General features: G+C 38.7%; 2 protein-coding genes across 2 annotated transcripts in view; one reads left to right on the top strand and one right to left on the bottom strand.

Moving 5' to 3' along the window:
* Positions 1 to 3529: 3529 nt before the first annotated feature.
* LOC119656589 lies at positions 3530 to 7591 on the bottom strand. Its single transcript, XM_038062997.1, has 3 exons — positions 7432 to 7591; positions 7067 to 7365; positions 3530 to 3819 (listed from the first exon to the last, which is right to left on the bottom strand). Exons 1-3 carry the CDS (start codon positions 7487 to 7489, stop codon positions 3739 to 3741), a joined length of 438 nt encoding a protein of 145 aa, XP_037918925.1. The 5' UTR covers positions 7490 to 7591; the 3' UTR covers positions 3530 to 3738.
* Positions 7592 to 8606: 1015 nt separating this feature from the next.
* Positions 8607 to 26080, top strand: part of LOC119656588 (ATP-binding cassette sub-family D member 3) — a 31443-nt gene continuing 13969 nt past the window's right edge. The window contains exon 1 of the mRNA XM_038062996.1: positions 8607 to 8749. Coding sequence (XP_037918924.1) covers positions 8637 to 8749 — 113 coding nt within the window. The 5' untranslated portion in view covers positions 8607 to 8636. The remainder of the gene's footprint in view (positions 8750 to 26080) is intronic.

Genomic DNA, 26080 nt, shown 5'->3' on the forward strand with positions numbered 1-26080 from the left:
CTTCTCTTGAATGCAACGAAGAGTTCGCAATTTTTGCAATAAGAACCCAAGTCTCCGAGGAATACATGATGACTGACAAAATCATTGCAGTAAGAGCTTTGACCGTGCGGTGAGACATTTGGAACGGAACAGTTTTTGTAAGCTAAAATAGATTCTATTGGCTGCTCGGTTGTGATTTTCAACCCTAGATAGGAGAAATTATCAATGGTCTCAAAGTTATTCTTCCCATTTGACCAGTGCGGTTTGATGTTGGTTGGTTGGTTTTTGGTGCTGATTTTGCCACCATGTATTTTGCCTTGCCTTCATTGATGTGCACTCCAAAATCTCGCGCCGCCTGCTCAATCTGGATGAAGGCAGTTTGTACGCCTCGTGTCGTTCTTCCCATGATGTCAACATCGTCAGTATAAGCTAATAGTTGGGTGGACTTAAGGGGGTCATTCGCAGAATCGATTTTTTTTTTTGCATCAATTGTATCTAGATATAGTGTAGAATATATGGGCAAAGCAATTTTTTGATATTCGGAGTCGTTCGGAAATTATAGTGTTAAACACGTGATAAGTCACATGTCAGATTTATGTCGATCCCCGTAATAAAGCTCGTATTTATCGATCTGAATGACGTTCGAATGAATCGCTAGAAGGACAAAAATTGAAGCCAAGGCTGTACATGTGTTTCTTCAAGAAACCTAAGGTTTATGGATTAGGTATAGCAGATTAATGGTCAGTTAAGGTTTTATGGCTAAAGATCGCATTCTATTTTCAAATTCGTTTTTCTCGAAACCGCATGTTGAAAATCGGCTGCCACCATAGCCCAAAATCTATCCAACCAAATTCTTTGAAATTTTCAGGACTTATTCAGACCATATTTCTACGGTCCACAAATTAGGATAATTGCGATTCGTTCAGTAGTTTTTTTTTATTCATTGAAGAAGCCTTAAAAAATTAATGTGCACGCTTAAGATATTAATAAATCTATGGTAAAAAATTCGTATTTGTATCTTTATCCAGTTCTTCACAAAAAATTTCTAAATATAGCCGAAAAAAACGGGATGACCCCCTTAAACGAGGATCGTACCCCTCGCATTTAAAAAAGACGCGTGAATGGGCATCCCTTTGTCCTAGACCGTTGTTGACGTCGAATGGTATCGAGAGTGATCCTGAAACATGCAATCAGGGAAAAACAATCTAGATTCTAGCCTATTTGTAACTGTTCAAATAAGACCAAAAATCTCCCACTGGATTTACATCTGGTAACTAATTTTTGAAATCATTGCCTTCTCAAAAAACTAAATCTAGATTAAAAAAAATTGGCTTTGGCGGTTTCGATCGCAGGACATAGGCGATGTTATCAGACGCTACCTCAGCAATTTTTGAAAGTATTGGGCGCACGCCCAAGAAAAGAGTAGTCCATGTACTTAAAAGAAGAATTTGCTTCTCGAATAAGTGGTGCGGCCCGTCATTAAGTGGATGATGGGCTCAAGACAACTCATTCCCAAACAAAATTTTTGTTTCTAATTCAGATTACTTTTCTCATGTAACTTTTCAGCAAGCTTCAGGCATACCAGATTAATATGACTTTAACTATAAAGTTTACACACGTCTAATACTTTGATGCCGTAAATCTGGTCAGGGCCTTACGCCGACAAGCATTTATAATCATGAACCTTCGCAGGATGTTTGTTTTATGGTACGCTGGAGGAAGCTTTCACCGTCCTTATATCATATACGCTGTAAATACTTGAAAAGATAATCCATCTGTGAAAGTAATTTTGACCAAATGGCAATCGATATCCCCTTGGACCCCTTATAGTTTTTCTTCCACCTCTTCCTCTGTTTGCTTTCTGTTCACTACTTTTAAATGAAATTGCACTTCAGTTTCATTATCATAACTTAACTTATGGAAGTTGTAAGCTTATAGCAGCGGAGATAAGCACAAGGACGAACATAACACATCCCTGACGACCGGAATTCGAAAGTAGAGCAACGAGATCAAGAGGCTAACGCTCTACCTTCTCAACCAAAGATACTTTTCGGGTCATTTGGTATTCAGGAATTTAAACTTTTGTTTTATTCAGGAATTCAACTTTCGAATAAAATGTCTTTGGTTTGCCCCATCGTCATCAAGTTAAGGATCAACATCACCGCAATCTTTGCCTTGCACAATTTTACCCTATCTCGCATCTAGAGGCTGCTGACGACAGCTGCTTTCGCTTTGCAACCGTACATTTTGGATTTTATAGATGTTTGGTCAGGCATTATTCCTTGAATTCGACTTTTTTAAATTTATATATATATACATATCTATATGTTTTAGCCGATCATTAAAAGTAAATCAGTATAAATTTCCGTTTTTAGGGAGATCTGGAACTAAAGTAGTGAACAAATGATTCCCGAAATAATTTCTGAGCAATATTTCAATAAAAATATTTAGCCATTATTGGTTTACCAATTTCAAATTTTGCCCAAATATTTTTCTCGTTTAATTAAATTACTAATATCTTATATTCGATTTATATTTACAACCCAAAACATATTACTTTTTGCTGAAACTGGACTAACCCTGAAGGAAGATCTTGAGTCTTTTTTTAATATCCCCCGCCAAATGCTCCAAATAACTATTTGATTTTGGAACCTCGTGGTGACATCTATCCTGATTAAAATTCGTCAAATTAGTCTATACGGAATGTTTTGACCATTTTCATTATTCTCAACTAAGTTTTGAAAGCAATCTGGGCTGTTGCGATGACCGAGTAGGTGTCAGCTTGCACCGGCTACGGCCATAGATGTTTGTGATCACCTAGAGGGAAAATAGTACAATCGGCCTACTAAAGGTCTGAGTGCTATAGCTATGGTCCCATCTTTAAAAAATAAAACCTGACGGGATTTATTAGCGTATAACGGCAGTGCGTAGATCTGAACATTGTGTACTATCTCCCATCGTGATTATAACCTACCGAGTTAAATGATAACAATTTTCGATTAGGCGACAGAGAAGGGGGCAACTGAACCAATTTACATTTTTTGCTGCGGTTTTGCACCGAAGTCTACTAATTCGATATCCCTAGCAGTTACCTGGTGTTGCTACTTACGCCGTCGCTTCACCTGAGATAAAGTCTGCCACTTCTTTTTTCCTACCATAGTTATTGTCCACATAGACTTTCCCGGCCGAATCATTTACACTCGTGCAGATTAGGTAACATGTTGAGTCGGATTTTATCCACCATCATGCAGTCGCAATATCGCATTTAGATTTCTTCGTTTCTATTTCTTTCGTTTTTGTTCGAAGGATTCTCGCTCGTTAAAACCCAAGCTCCTGAGGAATGAATGGGGAGTGATAATATCATTGTCTTGTACAGTCGAAGTTTTAACCCCCTGGTGAGACATTTCGAACAGTTTTGGTAAGCTGAAATCCTTTTTGCTGGCTAAATATATATATATATATTTATTATATATATTATTATTATATTTCAAAACAAAATTTCACCTTGATGTTGAGCATTCAACCTTTTTCATTAAATAATAGAAGGCGCTTTTTCTAAAAACATTTATTTGCGCAATTGTATAAAAGTGGACGGAATGGTTTCAATTTGATTATACAAATCACATCGGTAGAGCGTCAAGTTACTCGAGATTCAACTACTTTAAAACAATATTTTCTATACAAATAAAAAATTGTGCTTACAACATAGCTTTGTTAAAATTACATTTTTTTTCTTAAGACTAGTGGAGGTTTCTGTCCCTACGCCATGGCAATTGTGCATCCAAAAATAAACAGTCCTATTGCAAGTAAGACGTTTGATTGCGAGTGTGACGATCCATTCTATAAAGAAAAACGTATGGTTATTAGTAATATAAAGATTAAAAGTTTGTTATTCTGTGGCCTCTGAAAATAATCGACTAGGTTTCTATAGTACATGGAAAAGTTCGTAACCTAAAATCTTAAAGAAAAAAACGGTTGAGCCATTTCAGTTGTGCTCCCTTGTAGGGTCGAAAAGTAAAGTAAGGTTACCCCTAAACGAGGCGTTTAAATATCGCAAGAAGAAAAGTTATCACTTAAAAAATACATTTTTTGGACATTGACGATGGATGTGATGGAGTCGTCTCAATGTATGACCTATCCGTTGCCATTTCCGCCAGCGAAGCTCTCTATTTGTTTATTTCAGGCCAGAATCCCCGATGGCATGAGTTGATCAACGTATGGAGCATTCATTTACTATTCCTATATAACAGCACAGAGAGAAAATTCTGGGGGGAAACCCCCTCAACATGATGCCAATGTTGAGATAATGGCATTTCCAAATTTTGAACATGATGCCAATGTTGAGATAACGGCATTTCCAAATTTTGGTCCAAACAGCGAAAGCGAACATTGCGCGACATCAAGTCCGGTGGCGATGTCCTGCCAAACAGAGTACCTGTTATTAGTCTTTATTTTCAACCTGACTCTACTTGCTTTGTTTTGAAAGATTAGATTTCTGACTCGCAGCATCATAAATATCACTGGGAAAGCACACATTTCAAAATCACATAATGCAGCAATTATCGATGCGCACACAGTCGCATATGTCATAATCGCACAAAGTGAACATATTCGGATCACCATCGAAAGTAGAACTCCACATTAAAATGGCTTATCGGATTGAAATGAGCAGCGGAATTCAATTGAAATATGAAGTCGTCGAAAAATCGAACGTCCAGACCAAAATCACAGATTGAATTGATTGTCGATGCGATATGTAATACCCCCTTAATTACTTAACCTAATTGCCTGGAATACGCTAGATGATGTTTAAATATTTTTAGGCTTTCTGCGGCGTCTAGTTTGTGGACTTTATGTATTTTTCGTATAATATCCACGTTCTCGCTGCTGACATGCCGTAATAGATTGTTTGCTGCTAGTTCCACTTCTTTGGTATGTTCTTCGAATCATATTTTTACCAACCACTTAATGTGACCTATATACTGGTGCATTCCGGGCATGTGATCCTATAGATCCCGCTCTCTTCCTCCTTAGACTTTGGGTCCTTTACACTCCTAAGTCGAGTTTTAAGTTGCGCATGGCTGCTTGTTGAGACAGCCTCTATTTTAAATATGAAAATATCGAACATGAAGTCTTCCCCGTTTCTAATTACTTTGATCTCCAGGAACGATATTTCTGCGACTTGTTCAGTCTCTATCCTTCAGCTTGTCGACCACCTGGAAGCTGTTTTACATCATATTTGCTACGATAGTCACCGATAGCGTTGACTTCTTGTACCAACCATTTCGCAGTATCGTAGGTGGGGGAATTAGTGTCCGCGATAATTTCCCGTGTTTCGTTACCATTTTTATGTACCTTGGGTTGTATTCTGATCCTAGGCAAAGAGAGATTAGACATGCATAACGCATCTTCTCTATCATTTCAGATGGAAAACACTATGTTCGGCTATCTAAAGGTAAAGTGTTTGACCAAAAGTACACCATTAAGACAGGAAAGCAGTCATGATTTAGAGTTGTTTTTCTGCTGTCGGTGCTAGTCTTCTCTGTTTGGTGGAAAAGAGAAAGTAAGTTGGAGACTACCTACATATCCTCTAAACAGTATCTTACATCGAGGAGGAAATGCCAATTAAGAGTTTCCGCACGACAATTATCCAGAATATTCAGCAAAGGTGGTAGCTTGGCTACAATCAATGAAAGTTCCACTTATGGAACAGCCCACCAATTTGAAGACCACAACATCGTGGAACACTTGTAGGTAAAAAAATAAGAGTGAATTAGTGGAATGGGTGCACGAATCATGATGCAGCAACCCTAATGAAACCTATGCTAAATATGTCGATTCGATGTCGCACCTACGTTTATTTAAAGCACTTTTTGACGTCTTCACCATCAAAAACCGCTGCTATGGACATGTCCTTCATGTTGTCCAGAAAACTCTCACTGCCGTGGTCGCAGGAGATGCAGCCATTCGACGAGATCTAGTTCTCGTCCATCTTCTCCCACCCATCCGAGTCAACCTCTTCCGCATCTTCGTCCTGTTGCATTGCCACGGGCTTGGACTGCACAATGCTCTTGCTGGTCAGCGTTACAATAAAGGGTCGATTCCTGGTAAGTTTCGATATCGAGAGCCATTTGTTGGGTTACGCGCTTGTTGAAGTCCTCAACTGTCATGGGTGGCAATTCTGCGACGCGTCGCTTCAGATTGTAGCGATGACAGTCGGTTTTGTAATGTTCACGTTGTATGTCGGGAATTTCACGTTGCAATCTATACACGTGTAAGATATTTTAATGGAAATGTATTGCACGAGAAACCGAAAATACTGCGAGATTTATCGCGCCGTTAGGTAGATGACACATGGGTTTTCCAACTGTCCACCCACGAACCGGTCCTTATCCCGCTACTATCGCCTTGATCGCATGTGCACGCGCCTAAGGATGCGGCAAATCATTCCCCTCTGTCAAGATCAATTCGCCCGAATGTATTCAATAATGTGCAATCTGCGGCGAAAGTAAACATAATTGCACATTATAGAATGCATAAGGCCACTTTTGATGACAACCGAGTGCTCATCAATATTCTCGGGCCGGTTGTTTGGGAGTTTGTGTCGTTCGCGCAACAAGAAAGTTTTGCTACGGCTGGACGACAGCCGAATCACCGAGGTGCCTCGTATTAAATTTGACTATGGACGCTCTACACCCCTGAGAACAGATGCACGCAGGTGAAGGTAAGTAACCAGCAGATGATGGTCATTTTCAAAGCCCATGTCACCACCCTTTTTGTTACGCAGATTGTACTGCTGATTGAGTCGTGGTCGATCTGATTAAATGCTCATTACCCGTAAGGCGAAACCCGATCGACTTAGTGGACAACGGTTGGTTCGGGGCTGGGATTGGGATATAGACACCCGAGTGGAAGTTGCAGTGAAGCGGGAACAAGGCGATATACAATGCAAGTTGAGGTATATTATCAGAAATCGACAGCAATATAACGACATCCCATAAGCACGGTTAACCCATTGCACTCTACTCTCCCATATACAGCTTCAATCAATGATTTACGAACGAAATAAGTGAGTTCCCATACTTACAATTATGTAGTAATTACACCGATCTCCTCTGCAGCACTCAGAGCAAGTCCAATCTTCATACCAAATATGCGTGCAATAAGGCATGTAGCGTTTTCGGGTTGCAGCGCATTCTGACTTCGTCGAGCATCTTTTCGAAACGTAGTACTGCTTAGGAGCTCCCTCCGACCAATAGGGCGTACTGCCCCAACGTATTTCTGTCAGACAGGTGTCTTCTCCCTGTTCGCAAGTTTTTATTGTGTTCAAACATTTCTCGACGTTATTACTTTGATTTGTGCACACATAGCATTCGAGGCCGGATACTAGAACGAGTTAATCATAATTTTGTCAATTAATTCGAAGCACTTTGTAAATTATTCATCTACTACCTTCATTGAATAAAAACCCAGACAGGAGAATAGTAAACAACAATTTTAAAGGATCCATCGCGTAGGGACGGAGGGATTAAACACAAATTAGGACGAAAACACAACTGACGGCAACCAATGATTGACACCACACCCTACGAGGTGAGTAAACAATTGTCAAACGACTTTTGATTAGTGCTGCCAATAAATGTCAGTTTCCTCCTGGCATATAGGAATAGGTGTAGAAGAGAATCCAGTTGGTTCAATTTAGGCTGTTCGCACATTTTTTTTCCGGGACTAGAGGCAATGTAGGACTGGTTACTTTAATTTAACCTTAACCTAAACAGAAATATAAAAATAAAATCAGCCTATTCGCATGAGATTATTGTCTCGGGAGCTGCCAAAGTAGCATGAATTATTCATGTAGGAAAATAGAGATTAACATCTTTGCATTCAAGATTGAGGTTTCTAATTATGCAATGTTCAATCATGTTAAAGGAGGACCTCAAATATCAATAGGGTGATTTAATGTCAAATAGGAATTTTCCTAATAGTCGTACTTGGTGTCAATTTTGACAGGGTCGATAATGCAGGTCCCCCAAATTCCATTCCCTACCATTCACTGTGGGATTTTTTTCACTTTTTACTATATTCGCTTTGCGCATGGTGAGTGGTCGAACAGTTGCGCGAGAAATGTCAACGGTGGAGGTGGTGTGAAGTGTCCGAGGCGTAGATTAGGAAAAGGTTGATTGTACTTTTAGTATTGGGAGTTTCGTCGCCAACTAATTTATTTTGCTTGCTTTCAAAATCGCGCTCGGATTTCTGCTTCCTAAAGTACCATTTCGTTGGCATTGTTTTCGCACGCAGAACGTCCTTATTCTTCCAGAAGTCGGCAATTTTGACTGCTGGATGGCTCCAATTATTGGCTAAGACGATTCTCATAGAGCAAGTTCGCGGCTGAGATAATCGAAGCTGTGACGAAAGATTATTCGGTCGTGAAGAAAAGAAAATTGTTCCTGAAAGTGGCTTTGCGTAATTTCCAAATTGAGCGAATTTGGTTTCGTCATTCCCCCGGTGGCACGGTTTGGCTCGTGGTTTGCTGAACACTGCGGCTTCCCGTTCGTTCATAGAAATCGATATTCAGTTCGCAATTGTTGGCGTTTCGACCAGGCCGGATAATTGTCGCTTTACTATCAATCGGTCGTGAACGATTTTAGTCAATCATCATGGCTCCGAATTTCAGTAAATTGGCAAAACATCAAAGTGCAATCGTTGGAGTAGCTGGAGTATCGGCGGCAGTGTGGATTATTGCCTATGGCAAGTTCTCCCATCGGAAAAGGTGAGCGGGTTCAAGTGTTCGTCGAATATTCCTTTGTCAGGTTCATGGCCTTTGCAGGTGATAATGAAAAGAACGAGCGGATAGAAACCTGTTTTAATGAGGGTATTTCCAAATCGCGTAGTTTTTAGTGGTCTTATTCCAATGTCTTGTTCATTTCTTCGCTGAGCGGTTCGAACCACTCAACAAGCTTGCCAAGCTCCTTCTTATCTACCACTTATGGCGCGGACTTTGGACAGACAGCCTAGACCCAATTTAATTCAACAATTCTTACGTTTCATGTCGGTTTTGCTGCTGTCACTATATAAAAAGCGAAATTTTATCTTCACTCACACTTCACACACTTGTTCACAGAGTTGGCTGGTAAATTTTATGCTATATAGACCAGGCGGTAGTATGTCAGACACTCAGTTGCTTTTGAGGAAACACAACAAAACTTCATAGACATGGCTCCAAAAAGAATCAGATGAAGGCTTCATCTTCTTCAATATACTTCGAAAATATCCTGTTGAATCTATGAAGCAGCCAAAGCCTTTGAATTACTACTAATATTAAGGGAGTCATCCCGTGCGAAGGCAGTTTTTTTTGTCTTTTTTTTTAAAATGTTTCATGAAAAACTGGATAAAGATACAAATACGAATTTTTCACCATATATTTATTAATATCTTGAGCATGCGTAGTAATTTTTCCAACACGATAGCTTAGTTCATTATTGAAATACAGAGCAATTTATACACCCATCTCCAGAAAAAATATGTTTTTCTGTTGCCACGCTAGAGGGCAATCATCTTAAAGAAAAAAAATAAATGGCAGTCCGCAAACTAGGATTATTAAAAAACATTAAAAGCTAAATTTTTGGTGCCTTGTTAAACTTTTTTTTGTGAATTTTGGTGTTTTTTCGAAGCTTTTTTCATGAATAAATAAAAAACTACTGAATGAATCGCAATTATCCTCGTTTGCGGACCGTAGAAATATTTTCTGAATAAGTCGTGAAAATTTCAAAGATTTTCGTTGGATAGATTCTGAGCTATGGTCTTCTTCTTTTTCTTCAGCCCTTGTCCCGTTCACAAGTGGGGTCGGCTCGTCGTGATCGGTTTCGCCATTTGGCTCTATCGAATGCCTGATCTGGGTGCAATGTCGAGGCTTTTAAACCCTCATCCAGCGTATGAAGTCACCGTTGTTTCGACCTGCGTTTTGGTCGCTTACCATCGATCTTCAGACCAATCTTGACAAGCGACACTCAGAACAATAGAGGGCGACAGGAAGGACGACATTGTGGTAAATTTTAGATTTGAGACGTTCGTTGATACGTCGATCGCAAAGAACACCAGTTGTGGAACGCGACTTCATCCAGGTTGCGTTAATGCGTGAAGCAATTTCATAACGCATTTCTCCATTGGTTGATAGCGTTGACTCAAGGTATTTAAATCGCTCAGTTCTGGGCAGACCACTGTCGCTGACAGTGATTGTGCCTGTTTCATGGAGAGCGCTCAAAATTCAGTTTTGTTTAGATTCAATCTGAGACCGTATTGCATGAGGCGATCATTCTATTTTTTGACAAGTTGCTCGAGATCATTTTTGCTATCAGGTGCTAGGAAAACATCATCTGCATAAAGCAGTGTGTAGGGCGCTGGACGTTGGATATCCCGTGTGACATTGTCCACAACAAGAACAAAGAGGAGTGGTGAGGGGGCGCTTCCTTGATGAACAACAGAGACACGAAACGGTTTTGATACACCCGCCATACTTCGAACTTTACTTTTCGGATCGTGGTAGAGCAATTGAGCCCAGCGTACGAGTTCTTTTGGCACTAAGTGCTGTCGTAAAGCATACCAGATGAGTTCGTGTGGCACACGGGCAAACGCTTTCTCTAGATCCAGAAAGGCAATATAAAGAGGGCGATGCTTTTCACGGTGTTTCTCCATGAGTAATCGCGCAGCGTGTATTGCGTCAGTAGTTCCGCAGTTTTTGACAAATCCGGCTTGATTCACAGTTATTTCAACGATTTCGCGAATACGGTTGTCAAGAATGCGTTCAAAAATCTTCATGGTATGGGAAAGTAACCGGATCGGACGGTAATTTGAACATTCTACTGGACTACCTTTCTTTTTTCATATTGGAACATTGGCACTTTCCAATCCGATTAAAGCATTAACTGAGCCACATTGTTGGGTCCCAGCTCTTCGCTTTCCAGAGCTCAGATGCGATGTCGTTAGGTCCTGTGGATTTCCCCGATGGTCCAAATGTCGGCAATGATTGTGGAAGCGGATGATGGGCAAATTCTTCAGTTGAAATCTGCTCGAAGTATTCTCGCTATCTATCCGTGATTTTGAGCTATGGTGGCAGTAGATTTTCAATATGCACTTTCGAGAAAAATACATTTAAAACGTAGGAGGTGGTTTTTAGCCATAAAATCTTAACTGACCATTAATCTGCTATACCTAGTCCATAAACCTTAGGTTTCGCCAAGAAACACATGTACAACCTTGACTTCAATTCTTGTCCTTTTAGCGAAGTCATTCGGACTGATAAATACACGCTTTATTATGGCGATCGACATAAATCTGGCATGTGACTTATTACGTGTTTAACGATATAATTTCCGAACGACTCCGAATATCAAAAAATCACTTTCCCCATATATTCTACACTACATCTGCATACAATTGATGCAAAAAAATACGATTCTGCGGATCCGACACACGGGATGCCCCCTTAAGTTAATGCCGGGAGTTACTGCAATTTTCGCAGAAACAACTGAGTGGTTGTAAATGTTGAATTCTGGTAGTTTTTCTTGGTGGAATCCCACAGAGCTATGTTTTCTGTATAGGGGTTATTAAGCAGCGTAATCTCAGGTTATGGACATAAGAAAATGTCTCAAGCTTACCGTTTGTCACCTTGCGCAACTGAAATGGGCAACTTCTAGTTGATTGAAGTTTCCAGTTTTTAGGGAAAAATCTTATTAAAACTAGTTTTTTTCTATCTGTCTGCCAGTTACATGTAATGCAATGAAAAAAATTTGAAATTATCGTTTCGAAATTCAGTGGAAAGAATGATTCTTTATTTTCTTCTGGACTCACCATTCATGCTGAGAACTGCTGGTTTTGTTTTTGTTATTGGTTGGAAAATCGAAACATTGGGAGGTTGAAAATATTATGTCCTTTGCAGCAAGCTTTTACATAAAATCGGGATCCAAAAGTACAAGTCGTCCCGATATCTATTAATTTATTTTCTTTTTGACTGATTTCGGTGAATTGACACTTCTGTAGTCGCAAATTGTAAGTTGTAGATCTTGTGGAATACATCTCAATACCATGAACAAAATTTTGCATGCATCTGCCACTAGAGTGCTGTTTTCTGCTGGCTCCAGGCACTAAAATATTAATAACTTCCTAATCAATTTCGAATCAGTCGTCTCATTAAAAAAAAACAAATCTAGAAAAAAATGATATTTGCATTTTCTTAATCTTGACAATTATTAATTGCAATAATTTATCAAAAAAATATATAAGTCGCGGCCAATGAAATGTGGGCAAGTTGAAAAATTTAAATTACATCGTTTTATGACCGAAACTTTCAGCCATATTTAAGAAGCAAGGCAATCATGGGAAACGCGAATTATTGCTCTTAAAATTTTTTTCTTGAAAATTGGCAGACTATCTACAAACAACAAAATTAGGTAAAATTAAAAAAAAATGTTAAAGATTTCCACCTGTTTATTAAAAGATACTTTGAAATACATTCTCAAATTTTACTTGTATTAAATTCCTTTAAACGTTTTGACATTTGATCTTTCAAGTGGTAATGTTGGTACATATTAAACGCACTTTTCAATATTTTGTTCAACCGCCTCTCGCTTTTATAACCGCCATAATTCGATGTGGCATTGAATTGATTAAATTTTTCAAGACTTCTGCTGGAATGCCTCCGTACCAAACCTTTTGGATTATTCTCTCTAACTCTCCTAAATTAGTCGGCCCCTCTTTCGCTATCTGCACTTTCATTATTGGGTTAAGATTCGGACTGTTGCCAGGGAATAAAATACAGGAAACGGAGTTCGCGTAAATAATTCTTTACCTGTTAAAAATTAGGACAGTTGAAATTGCCGACTATTGTTGAGGATGGAATAAGAATTAAGGGAAAAGTTATGCTTACCAATTGAGCTCGCTGACAAGGAGCAGTATCATCTTTGGAAATTATTTGATCCACACGCGAAAAATGCTCTTCGAGGACAGGTACCAAATTTTCTTCCAGGATGTTTTTATAATCAACAGCCTTGATCGTCCCTTCAAGAATAGCGAATCGTCCAATTTGGTGATACAAAAAGCATCCCCAAATCATTCTGCTCACTGGATGCCTTGATGTTCGCAGAATACACTCGTCGCTATGACGTTCTCCAGTCCTTCTGCGCACATACTGCATTCCATCATTGCAAGAAATATTGAGCTTCGTTTCATCTGAGAAGATCACACTCTTCCAATCATCAACAGTCCAGCTTTTGTGCTCCTTAGCCCACTCAAGGCGTTTCCGTTTCATTTGAGCGATCAAGCGCGGTTTCTTAGCGAGCCGGTGTGCACATATCCCAAACTGTTGTAGCCTTCGTCGTACAGTCCTTGTAGAAAATGTTGTCCAGCAAAATGCCTTCTTACGTCCTCAGCGGTCTCTAAGACTAATCCTCTTTAAGAGTCCATCTTCACTTGCAGAAGTCTTTCTGGGGGCTTCTGATCCTACTTTTTGCTCAGTAGACTCAGTCTCAGAATTTTTTTTAAAAAAGTTGCTACTGCAGACTTACTGCAGCCTGCCCTAGCCGAAATTTCTCGGCTCACAACACCAAAATCCTCCCTTTTGCATCTTCACTCATTTTCTTCACATTCAACATATTTTCCGTTTTTAAGGTTTTGTGTAAACACAAAACCTTATTAAAATCGATTTTTTGTCTGTCCGTCACACGCATTTTTCTCGGAGACGGTTATAGCGATTGACACCAAATTTGGTAGAAAGGTGGGAACTGTGAACGCTCACGCATACAGTGAATTACATCCTTTTACGTCGAATTTAAGGGGGGGTCCCCATACATGCAAAAGGGGGGTGTAAAATTTTTTTTCATCAAATATAGTCATGTGGGGTATCAAATTAAAGGTCTCGACTAGTAGTAGCCGATCTTAGTTTTGACATTCGTTGGAAGGGTGGGGAGCGCGGGGGGTTGAAAGTAATCACTTCTCTAAGGGGGCCATTCTCAGAAACTACCAAACCGAAAAATCTGAAAAAAATCAGGAGGCTACCACTATATGGTGCCTGGGCTCCGAAATACCTTCCATGCCGATATCTGTTTAAATAAAGTTAATAATAGTATATTACTACAATTTTTTGTAATTGGTTAGAAACCCCCCTTAAGTTTATCCTAGTACCATGGAATTTTGCAGTGATATAGGCTATAATATAGAGCATGATCTTACCTTCTTAGTTTGGTGGAAAACGCACTATTACTAACAAAGTTATAATACCTTAAATCTGTTGCTTCTTTGAAAATTGAAGACTATAAATGTCAATATCAACCGAAAGTTGATACTCTCACATAATATATGGATATATTACGTGCTACATACTAAGAAATACACATAACCTTTCGTACCTGAAGCGTCCAGCTTCTGGTTTCCCGACTTGTTTTTTTTTAACTGTTGTCTGTCGCGTTACACCATAAACACATTACTGATCTAAAATCTTCAAAGTCGCATCTATTTACGCTAAAAAATTTACCACCTGCAATATAAACTACTTGTGTTTCTATAAAAACGCTTTATTGAACTTTTATAGCTTGTCCACATTTCATTGGCCGCGACTGTATATTTTTAGCAATATCTTATAATATGTTCTGGATAAAGATCTTGCAATACCAGAAAGCTGCGTAGCCAAGCTTTCTTACATAAAAGAGCCAGAAAATCTGAAATTAATCTTTCAGGCTCAGGTTTTAGCCTTGATATTTATATTATTCTATGCATGACCACATATGTAGACCACTACTCAGGTATTTCAGGTAAGCACAATTTCAATATCTCCTTCCTGGGTAGTAAATAGGAACAAGTCCAAAAAAATTCAGTTTGATTTCTATAAGTTGGTTTGGATTTGTATGGGGGCCTATGGGGTAAGTTTAGCTTTTTAAAGAAAGCAAAAAGCATGCTGCTGCCTCCGATTTACTAAATTGGTACTTTAGCCAACCAACCACTACTCCCAAAAAATTTAAAAATTTTTCTGAATGGATAACTTTTTTTGGGGTTTTTGAAATGATTTTCGCTGATGAGACGGAACTCAGCTACTCGTGTTCTGATTATAGTTGACGCAGCCATAAGCAGAAAGTTGTAGGTGACGTTGTATGATCTTTACGGATTCATAGTGAAAACCAAGAAGACTAGACTATTATGTTGGCTAAATAGTCTTGATAGGCCCTGCACGCTACCCTTCTCATCGTAATGGAAAATCGAGCGGGTACAATCAGTATTAGTGGTGCATCTTGACTCCAAGCTTGGAAAAATCATTCAATATTCAGGAATAATATCAGAAATTCTGCAGGTTGCTCTGTCAGTGTAGGATTCCGGTAGGTATGTGTATTTTCACCCCAACGGATTCACTGGAGGTAAACATCCATAATACTGAACTGAACAGAAAGCTGTTATCACTCTGTGATCGCAGCTTTCGGTTCAGTTCAGCTTCGCCCACCAGACTATATTATGGCTAAGTGCCCTAAGTATCAATGGAATGATAAGAACTGTACAGACGCGGCATTCGAAGCTATCCTAAGTCTGTAACTCATTCATTTGAAGCGACACAGAAAGCAGTACTACTACTACCCAAATCAATGGAGAAATCTGAACTCTTGCCGCCAGGCGGAAATCTTTGTGAAAGAACTCGAGGTATCTAAAGCTTCGTTTTTACTGTCCCTTAAGAAGGGACACTACTCCTTAAACTACCGCATGGAAAAAACTAGGGTGATGCGTGTGGAAGTGTGGAAGATGGGAAGACGACCCTGTATCTCATATGCCGCTGGCCGACTTCCTCAGACCTTAGAAGAAGATAGCACGGAAAGAATCGGCACCCTGCTTCTGGAAAACGTTCTGAAATTCCCAGAAGTCTGTGAAGTCAATTCTTAAGTATGTTCCCAATTGGAATTGCGATTGACTATGATAAGTTGGTACACGTTCCCAAGTCCGCCTTTACCCGTGTCTGGCTCCAAAAGTGTAAGACTTCATGGTTAGCTCGCATGTAACGAAAGCGTCGAAGCAGGTGGAATAAAAACTAAAATAAGTTATGAAGTGGTTAACCAGCACGTGACCAACGCGTTCAAGCAAATTCAATAAAACTAATTAAGCCAAATTAATCGACGATAAAAAATTCGATATTAGTTCATAACTTTTATTAGGTTAACTATCATGTATGATGCGTAGAAAGTTTAGAATAGTGCTACTATCACTGCTCATTGTTCTTTTTATGGGCTCCCGAGTAAACAAATTTAAACGTTTGTTTACAAAGTAATTTTATGATTGCATAAAAGAAAGCGATTACTAGTAAGTTCGCTGGCCTGACTGACAACAGATTCGTGACAGTAGAAACTGGCAATGAATCAGGACAGTCATCAACGTTCTTGCATTTTTCCGCATTAATCAGAAGAAGTAATATGTAGCCATCAGCGATGTGCTTTGACTTTCTTCAGGATATTCCGAAAAAAGGCGCATGCTTCTGTTCTGCAGTTTTGCATTATGGTGGTAAGATGGTCCAGACTGACTCTGGTCAGCGTGGAAGTCCAGATCATAGCCGCACGATCATTAAATGGAGAGATGGTCTAGGCCAGGACGCAGACCATGCAGCTTCTAAGAATATCGAATTCGACTTTTGGATTGAATCTGGCAACCACTTTCGATGACTTTGCTCCCAGAACAAGGCGAGGCAGCCCCTGATAAGTCGTATCTGATTTGGAAGAAATCACCAGACGGTGGTTTAAACTTGCTTAATTAATCATTTTCGAGTTTGAGCTTGCTTATTTAGTCATTTTCGTTCTATGATGGCGAACTTATCGTTGGGCTGTTGATTAGATTAAAGTGGAAAATAACTCCTCTTTCTTCTGAAAGCTTTTTAAAACCTTAGATAACCCTTCATTCTCAAAACGAATCTTAGATAATAGTTTAGCTTTAAATGGAATAATATTAGGTTTCAAAAGAAAGACCATCTGAATCTATGGTTTAAAGTAATCTATTTGATTTCGCCTCGGTATAATTTTTTGTTTTAAAAAAATATTGAATTTGCATTCGCGTAGGAAGTGGGCTATTGTTCGGAAAAGGGCAACAGGATTGTGCAGGCTCTGGACTTTATGCCAAATGTGGAAAAAGTTTAATATCGTCGAGTTCTTAGATATTTTCTTTCATTTGCCTGGTGGTATTTGGTTGTGCTGGAGAAATACTCACTTTCGATTGACTAGTAAGGAGTATCATACATACGACTCAGTTGGATGTAATGCAGTTCGACTTTTAGTTCGGCCATTTGGAAAAATCCGGATGGCTCAAGTATCAAAGTAGAAGGTCGCGGTTCAAATCTCACTGGTGTCAGAGGGATTTGTATCGCGACTGGATGTCGAATACCAGTCAATTCAGCTCCGAATGAGTACCTGAGTCAAATCAGGGTAATAATCTCGGGCGAGCGCAATGCTCACCACATTTCCTCCTATAGTGTACTGTTGTGTATCGTTACGGTTTTCAATAAAGTGCTCTAACACATTTCAAGGTCCTGATTCAATATTGATTGTTGCGCTAACGATTATTATTATTATTTGGAAACAATTCGAAGGTAAAATACGCTCATGAAATGCCATCAAATGAAACGGTGGTCACAAGTTTTGTTAGTAGTTTTTGCAAATTGTCTGGTCCGATTTTCCGTTAAATTGTGAGGTAATTTTCGACAACTGTTGTTGATCCATCAAATGTCTGCAGATATCCAAAAACTTATGGGGACTGATAGTCTAGGAATGTTGGTTGATGGTTCCTTTTCAATAGCTTTAAGGATTTTTTCAAAATCAGTTGCTTACCTTCGAAATCCGTTTCGTCACCATTGAATTCCTTGTACCAAACTTGAGCCCCATAATGTTGCGATACCTTCCTGAAGTTCAAGCTTTGTTTCGGGTAGTAGCGCTGAAGAACACAAATTTCAAATTTTCTACCATTTTTCTGACAGAAAATTTAGACGTTTATAGAAATATGTAATACAATACTGAAAAAAAACGTTTTGCTTGTCATAAACCCGTATGTGGAATAGTGCGTCGATCTATGCGCCACCGTTGTCGGTTCCGGCAATCTGCTGCAGTTTCTTTCCTCCAGGAATTTCCGAGTTTGCTCTATTCTGCCAATGTTCTGCAACTTATTTGTCGCCTATAATAAGATAGTGCCTGGTATATCCAGCAATGGAGTTGTGTCTTTCCTCAATATGTGACATATTACTGTCACTTCCGATTTTTGATGAACACGTCCAGGGATATCTGGCCCCTACGCCTACGAAATTATTCATTATTGTCGCTGGCCAGAATATCTTGGGACTTTCGAGTAACAGTGATGTTTCTGTATATTATTTCCATATAGGACCATAGAGAGGACATGTGCTCGGAACAACGTTAGCTTAATATTGGTGTTGAGATAATTATTTTTTCAGATTTTTAACAAAACGGCGAAAGCGGATTTAGCGTTATTAGTATGTCTAGCGACATCAAGTTTGGTACCGCCGACGGCGGAAACAACGGCATCTGTCATCAACGGCGCAACAACCGGTATCCGGTCTAGGTCTGCCTTAATAAGGAACTCCAGACATCCTGGTTTTGCGCGGAGATCCACCAAATAGATATCTCTAAAAGTTGCCTGGCGTCCTGACCTACGCCATCGTTCCATCTCAGGCAGGGTCCGCCTCGTCTTCTTTTTCTGCCCTAGATATTGCCCTTATAGACTTTTCGGGCTGGATCATCCTCATCCATACGGATTAAGTGACTCGTACACCGCAACCTATTGAGCGGGATTTTATCCACAACCTAACTGTCATGGTATCGCTCATAGATTTCGTCGTTATGTAGGCTACGGAATCATCCATCCTCGTTCCTGTTCGATGACTTCGATATTCTAGCCACTAATGCAAGTAGGAAGAATGCGATGAAGAGTTAAACAAATGCAAAACCATTAGCTTAGGTTCAGGACTTAATCAGAGAGCAAGCAGATGTTATTATCGTAGTCGAGATTTTGAAGTAAAGCCGTTATCAGGGTGCAGTGAGGAAAAATTGCGCTCTTCAAGTAATAGGAGGCAAGCAAGATTTGATGTAAGAACCACTTCTGTTGGCTCCTTCGAGGATCAATTGGGATTACTCAAGAGTTTACAGCACAAACTTAACTGAATCAGACGAAGTGAACAAAGCTGGACAAAAATGAAACTGGAGTACCTGGAGAAATGGGCATGATTTGGAACACAAGGCAGATAGCGATGATTCTTATTCGGGACGAACAAGTTTAGGCGGTGGGCAGTGTGGGGAAAATCACTTTCGGAAAATTATGTGTGACGTCAATGTAAATCGTAGTAATAATAATTTGCCAAGACATCAGAATTATATAACAGTAGGGCGAATATTTAGTTAAGATAACTGCTAACAGATGACTCTAGTGCCTGTAAAGAGATCTAGTTAAAGCCGCAGATTAGTTTTTTAGTAATGTGTTACCATGCCTTTGTGGAATGTTCCGCGGGGCATAAAAGGGCCGGAGGTCCACCCACAGAGTTAGAACAGATCGTGTCGGTTATAAATACGCCTCGAATTGTACCAGTTGAAGGAATTGTTTAGTGTTAAATAATTGCTTATACAATATTAAAGTTATAGAACGGGGTTTTGTCCAGTGCTACGCAATCCAGTAGTACGAGTCTACGTAAAACAAGTAACGTAACAATACATTAAAGATTTACTCGGGGATGTTTACTGATGTATTTTGATGTGATATCACATGTACGACTCCGTAGCATATTTAACGTTGGAATTTATAGGCGATAACACTGCTCAATAAGTGACGGTGGACAACCTCACCGTATGGCTGAGGATGATCCAGCCCGGAAAGTCTATAAGGGTCTATAGTAGAAAAAGAAAACACTGCAGACCTTGCCTGAGATGGAACGATGGCGTAGGCCACACAGCTTTTGGGGATATCGAATTGATAGATTTTGGCACAACCGTTGATGATTATGATCACATCAACATGGATATTACAAAACATTACTTAGCACAAAAATAATATAATTTTTCTATTGGGTGGTGACGCGGGGATGTTGTGATGCTAAGCGATGTTGCACTCGATGATGGTATTGTGATGTTAGACTTTAAGATGATATCACTTTTGTGATGTTACATACATCACCTACCCATCTCTATCAGAGACTGCAGGAGTTACACGGAAATATTTTCTAGGGTCAAGGCCGGTGGCTTTAATCCGTTTGATCGCATTAATGGCAAACAACTTTATTCGACATTAGACCATTTAGATAAAAATGTATATACAAAATATGGGCAAACATTTTTAGAAATATTTTCCATTATGTGATGCGTCCTCGATACTTTTCGCCCTATTATCCTGAACTGTAAAGAGATAGAATCATTCAATATGGAAAAAATTTTCTCATCAATTTTATTGAAATTTCACTTTTCCAAAAAAGTACTCTATTATGAATTTTAATTGCATTCAATTTTCATTATTTTGTCGGAATGGCTTTTCGTCATTATGTACTGAACTTAAGCGTGTGAACGAACGTTTTCAAGAACCCAATGCTCTTAATACCATTAATCAAACAAATAATATGAATTAATAAAAACCAAAAAAATGTTGTTTCTTTTTCGTTGGTGTGGATATTTATTCTTGCAAATACCGATATTTCGGGAACCACTTGTTCCCTTCATCAGTGCTAACAAGTGGTTCCCACACCAACGAAAAAGAAACAACAAGTTTTTTGGTTTTTATTAAGTCATATAATATAATATAATCGTTGGAAACACCGCATAATTTCACTCAGAGAAACAAATAAGTCCTTTTCGACGTTAGAAAATCTTCACTCAATTCAAAGGGAATAAATATCAGAGGAAAACATCACAGATATACATACACCCTTGGAATTCCGCATATATTAGATACCAGACATAGCTAACGACATTTTATACTTATCTAGAAAAAATTCCACTCTTGTGTATTTCCTATTGGAACATTTTTATTTAATTTATGTGTTGTATAAATACTGGCACAGCAAGCTTTTCAGGTTTTTTTTATTTTTAAGATGAGCCAAATTTTACTAGCAATTAATCAAAATCTTAGAATATTTAGAGATTTACCATGTACTCGTTAATTGTTCTCATTGAAAAAGATTCTTGAAAATTTAAAACTGAAATTGTAACCAACGCAACAATTTCTATAAATGTAAACTTGTAGAACAAGATCATATTCTTACATATGTGGGATCTTTTTGTGGTAAAACAAGTAAGTTGGAAATGTTTATTGTGTTGTTGGAAATCTAGATACTCCCGTGGATATTTGTTTACATTGGACTGGTTCCCTTGGTTTTAATGAAATAAAATAAGTGTATGGTTATTATAAAAATACTCGTTTATTTCGAGCCGATAGCAGACGCCAAGTCCGGTTGCTACTACATAAGAATGAAAATAACTATTATACGCAATTTTTTATTACCTTAACTGTCATCGAAAAGTTGCAAGAGACTTGTGGACTATCTGGAATTTTACGTCATACTTACTTTGCATAAACTTCTAAATTTTACAAGTACTTCTTAAACACGGAACTTGCAAATTAGTTTATATATTATGGGAGAACTTGTACACAATCACTGCCATATTGATGGTTATTCCGTGCGACGATCAATGTTGTTCTTTTATAGAGGTGCCCGGGGCACCTTGACAACCTTTCGTAGGTGAGATTTGAGTTCAACCTTCGATGTCAAATCCAAGGTTTCTGCGGATGCCTCAATGAGAGAGCAAATGATTGCTATCTGCGGAATCGAGTTGCTTGAGTAAAAATGTAAAAGTCCATTAAATTCTTCAGTTAAGGCAGAGTACAGTACGCCACAGATTATAAGAACATATTGTTTTGGCAAAAGTAAGCAATAAGGTAAAACTTTCTTTAGTGCTAAGCATGGACGATCGATCTTCCAATTTCAGGTGGAACTTCCATCAACCATAAATATAAATAATGTGGGTGAATAATAAAGTATCAGGTGTCTTCCATTGCAAAAGGGAAGACAGATAAATTCGAAAATCTATGAGACATACTCTAGAAAAAGCCTAAGAAACAATGAATGCAGTATATTGTCTGAATATTATGTCACCTACGTAAATGATGTAACAAAATCACCAAAGAAATGATGGCACGTGACAAATCTCAAACATGCTTACTCATTGTATCTCTTATACTAATAAAATTATTTTTTTCCTTTCCTTACACTCTAAGTCCACATATGAGTATGGTACCCCCAACAAGCGCAAACGTGTATGCTTGCAAAGCGTGAAGTGTGCGCGAAGAAAGTTCGCTTCTTGATAGTTACACTTTGTTACAGGGTGTTATCAAATGACCCGAGATTAGCTAAGAAAACACAGAAATATTCCTCTCTTTGAGATGTGAACTTTTATCTGTTATTTAAATATAAGTGAGGTCATTTCTCTCCGTTACGCTATAGTTTGTATGAAATGCATATTTCTGGAGGTGTTATAAAGATATTACTCAAAAGTAAATGGATCATTTCGCATGTTTAGCTACTTTGGGAGTAACATGTATCTTCGAAAGTGCAATTGCTGACAGTGGTAATTTTTTTTCAAGGCTTCGCTTGAACCAACAGTTGAATTGTTGAAATTCATGCACCGTGGAAATCTCATGAAAACGCATTAATTCCATCTCTAAATTTAGTTTGAAATCATGAATTTGGAGAAATGTATAGTAAAGATTGCTGCGCGTTGTAAATATATTCAAGTTCGGTGAAGTTGTTGGACTAGGTGGTATACAACTGGTTATTACATCAATGGTAGACACGCAAACGACGTTTGTAGAGAGGTTAGGTAATATTATAGCTGGGTTCACTAAAATTATTACAGAAGAAATTTGTGTTTTGAAAATGATGATGGGTGAGTATAAGAGGCGACTTTTTAGTATCTTCTTTTCGAAGTTTTGTCTTCACTCAATTTTTTATGTATTTATATGGTTGCCATTAAAATTGTTTTTCAATAACATATGTTAGGTCTCAACTTCTGGCATTATGTTTTTGCTCAAAAAGGACTTTCCAAGAATCTTGCACTTTTCCTCTACTGTTGCGCGGCATGCGATCTAGAGCGACCCACTCGTCGGCAATCCTAAGAACGTGGATTCCTCTGCATGGCATAAGTCGCACTAGAATTTTCGGCTCGTTCTCACTATGTGACCTATTCACTGTCACTTTCGTGTACTTATCAATACATCTTCGTTAGCAAAAGAAGTTCTTCGTTTGAGATTGTCGCGTGTTAGAATATACAACGACACGACGGAGACAAATGTTAATGATTGTTCAAAAACTAACAGTGGTCATTACTTTCCATAAAGAGGACATTGGCGCAAGACAGCTTGCTGTTGTCTTTCGAGATAATTGTATTTCTAAAATTTTTAAGAAAGCAAAGGAGGCGAATCTAGCACTGCTAATTCGTCAAGCAACATTCACTCCGATGACGCCATCAGCAAAAGCAACGCTCCCTAGATATTGAAGCTGCTCGACGCCCTCGATATCCTACCTATTAATGCAATAATGAAGAGGGCAATTGCCTGTCAGATTGAGAAACCTAGGTTTCATTCCAATCCGATTCAGCTTGGGTCCTTGTGCAAATCCAGTGCAAGGTTCCTGACTTGATGAGAGAGAAATCAGATGTAACGAAACAAGATATGGTCCATTGAACCTGTACACGTCCTCCAGTCAAGACATCATAAAAGACGTCAACAATAACGAGTACAAGCATTCTCGGCGAGAGAATGCAATGCTAATGGACTTCATTTTGGACTTTAAATTCTTTCATGACGTTACTTTGATATAGTACTTAACATTTTGCGTCATCAGGTGTCCTTTTCGAATATGTCTAGTTAATTGCAAAACTGAATTAATGTGGCTGGTTTTGTTAGCGATACCAGCCCGGAAAGTCTAAAAGGGCAATATCTATGGTAGAAAAAGAAGACGAGGCAGACCCTGCTTGAGATGGAACGATGGCGTAGGTCAGGACGCCGGGCAGCTTTTGGGGATATCGAATTGGTGGACCTAGGTGCAAAACCAAGATGTCTGGAGTTCCTTTTTATCGGTTCAGTTTTGGTCCAATTTGAAAGAATAAAAGAAAACACAGAATAAAATTCGTTCCCCTTGGATTTATCACGGCTTTTATTCGCTTACTGGAATATGTTATCACTGTTTTTGTACTCTTTCCTAACGTATGGCTAAAGAAGGCGGCGGCGAAATGTTTTCTCTGTAAAGGGCTGCTTTAATTTAGGCTTTGACATTTTGATTTCGGTTAGGTAAGGGCTGCGAGCGGGCCATTCTAGGTTAAAACAAGTCGAAATACCGGAAGCTGGTGCTTCGGGTATAAAGGTTTTGTGTTCATCTTATGTGAGAAACTCTTTACGCACATTTATCCGTTCGTATATGGCTAAACCCCCCTCCCCTATACATTTCCGATTTACTTCTTGCATAAAAGTATACATGTGTAAAGATAAAGTGCGTATATTGAATACCGATTTTCAATGTACAAATATATTTCAGATTCACACTTACCCAAGTTCACGGTGAAAAGGAGATTCAACTGTCAATCATGAGGTCTAGGGACCTTCAACTGCAGTAGTGCTATAAGATATTCAGACTTATTACCAGGACGTAGAAAGTATTTTCACATCTTCATCGCTTCCGAAAAAAGGCAAACACTAATCATTGTCAACATTTGTTGTAAGGATTCCACGCAACAGTTAGACAACAGCAACCTTCGTTGTCGGTCAGCCCAACTGGCCTTTGGCAGCCCTGTGCTCGACCAATGTGCCGCGGGTGATGACGTGGTGAAAGTTTATATTATGTTGTACTTACAGAGAAAGTATTATGCCGAAAAATGACCCTATTGGTCAGTCCGACTTTGATGACCTTGTTTCAAAATTTGTTATGAATACCATGGTCCCCTTCTTGGTCGTTAATGACGCATCCTTTAAACCGATGTTTAAGTCATTGCAGGTTGCTTATCAAATTCCCTGTTTTAAGCAACTTCTTGGACACGGCACGGGGGTAAAAATAATTACTATAAACACCATTAGTCCGTGCCACGGTTTTGAATTCATTTCAAGATGGGACTTCTTTATTGACTTAGATTCTTCGCTGAGATACTTTCTCTTTCCACAAAATATTACTTGGTGCATTTGTGAGAAATACACTCACATTGGCAACCAAGGTTGTGCAACAGTTAACTAATTTATTAGTTACTTCATTATTTCACTAATATGGTAATCAATTTAGTGGTTAACTGCAATTAATTAGTGGAAGTCAGCGAGTAACTAACTATTTTTTTTTTCAATTTGTAACAATTATTTAAATTCTCTCTATTCAATCGCTAAAATAATTAAAAATGAATTAATTAAAAGTGGGAAAAATTACTTGGCTGACTACAATCAATCAATTGTTACTTGTTCCTTGCACTTAACAATTAACAGTTGAAGAAGAATCTTCTATTATTACCATTTTTAAAAAAGAAAGCATTTTTGAACATTATTCAACGTCTGTTTATTCATTACATTTATTGCAAAGCAGCGAAAATAGCAATATAGTATGTAGTCTATGGAGCTTTTTACAAGTAATCAAACCCTAGATTGTGTTTGCCGATGCTGAGAGGTTCTATGCCGGCTGTTCTTTTCGTTTGCAGATATTTGGGGCAGATAGTTGTCCTGAGAAAAAAGTATCCCAAGAAAAAAGTCATCTCAGTAAAGAAATCCTTCTTTCAAATAAACTTAAAATCGACCCCCTGACTATCTATAGAGGGGTACAGATACAGTTGCTTCCAATTAGTCAGGCATCATAGACAGACAAACAGATACTCAGTTGTTTTCAAAAATACTTTATCTTGTTGACAACACAAGGTCTTTAGCAGCAGCTCCAATTTTAATTTCCATAACTCTCGAACGCATGATTACATGATTATAATCAGAATCATGGCCTGTGATTATCATGTAATCACGAAGTCAAACGCATTTCTGATTATGATCGTAATTACAATCATGATTATGATTTTGTCACTCT

The sequence above is a fragment of the Hermetia illucens genome, chromosome 5, assembly GCF_905115235.1.
Source record: "Hermetia illucens chromosome 5, iHerIll2.2.curated.20191125, whole genome shotgun sequence".
Taxonomy (NCBI): Eukaryota; Metazoa; Arthropoda; class Insecta; order Diptera; family Stratiomyidae; genus Hermetia; species Hermetia illucens.

Excerpts from the sequence above, each read along its gene's own strand:
- LOC119656589 (XM_038062997.1), bottom strand. The coding sequence starts at position 7,489 with ATGGATCCTTTAAAATTGTTGTTTACTATTCTCCTGTCTGGGTTTTTA. Across the intron at positions 7,366-7,431 it reads TGGGTTTTTATTCAATGAAG|TATCCGGCCTCGAATGCTAT; the intron begins GTAGTAGATGAA and ends AACTCGTTCTAG. Across the intron at positions 3,820-7,066 it reads GGTGTAATTACTACATAATT|AATGGATCGTCACACTCGCA; the intron begins GTAAGTATGGGA and ends TTTTCTTTATAG.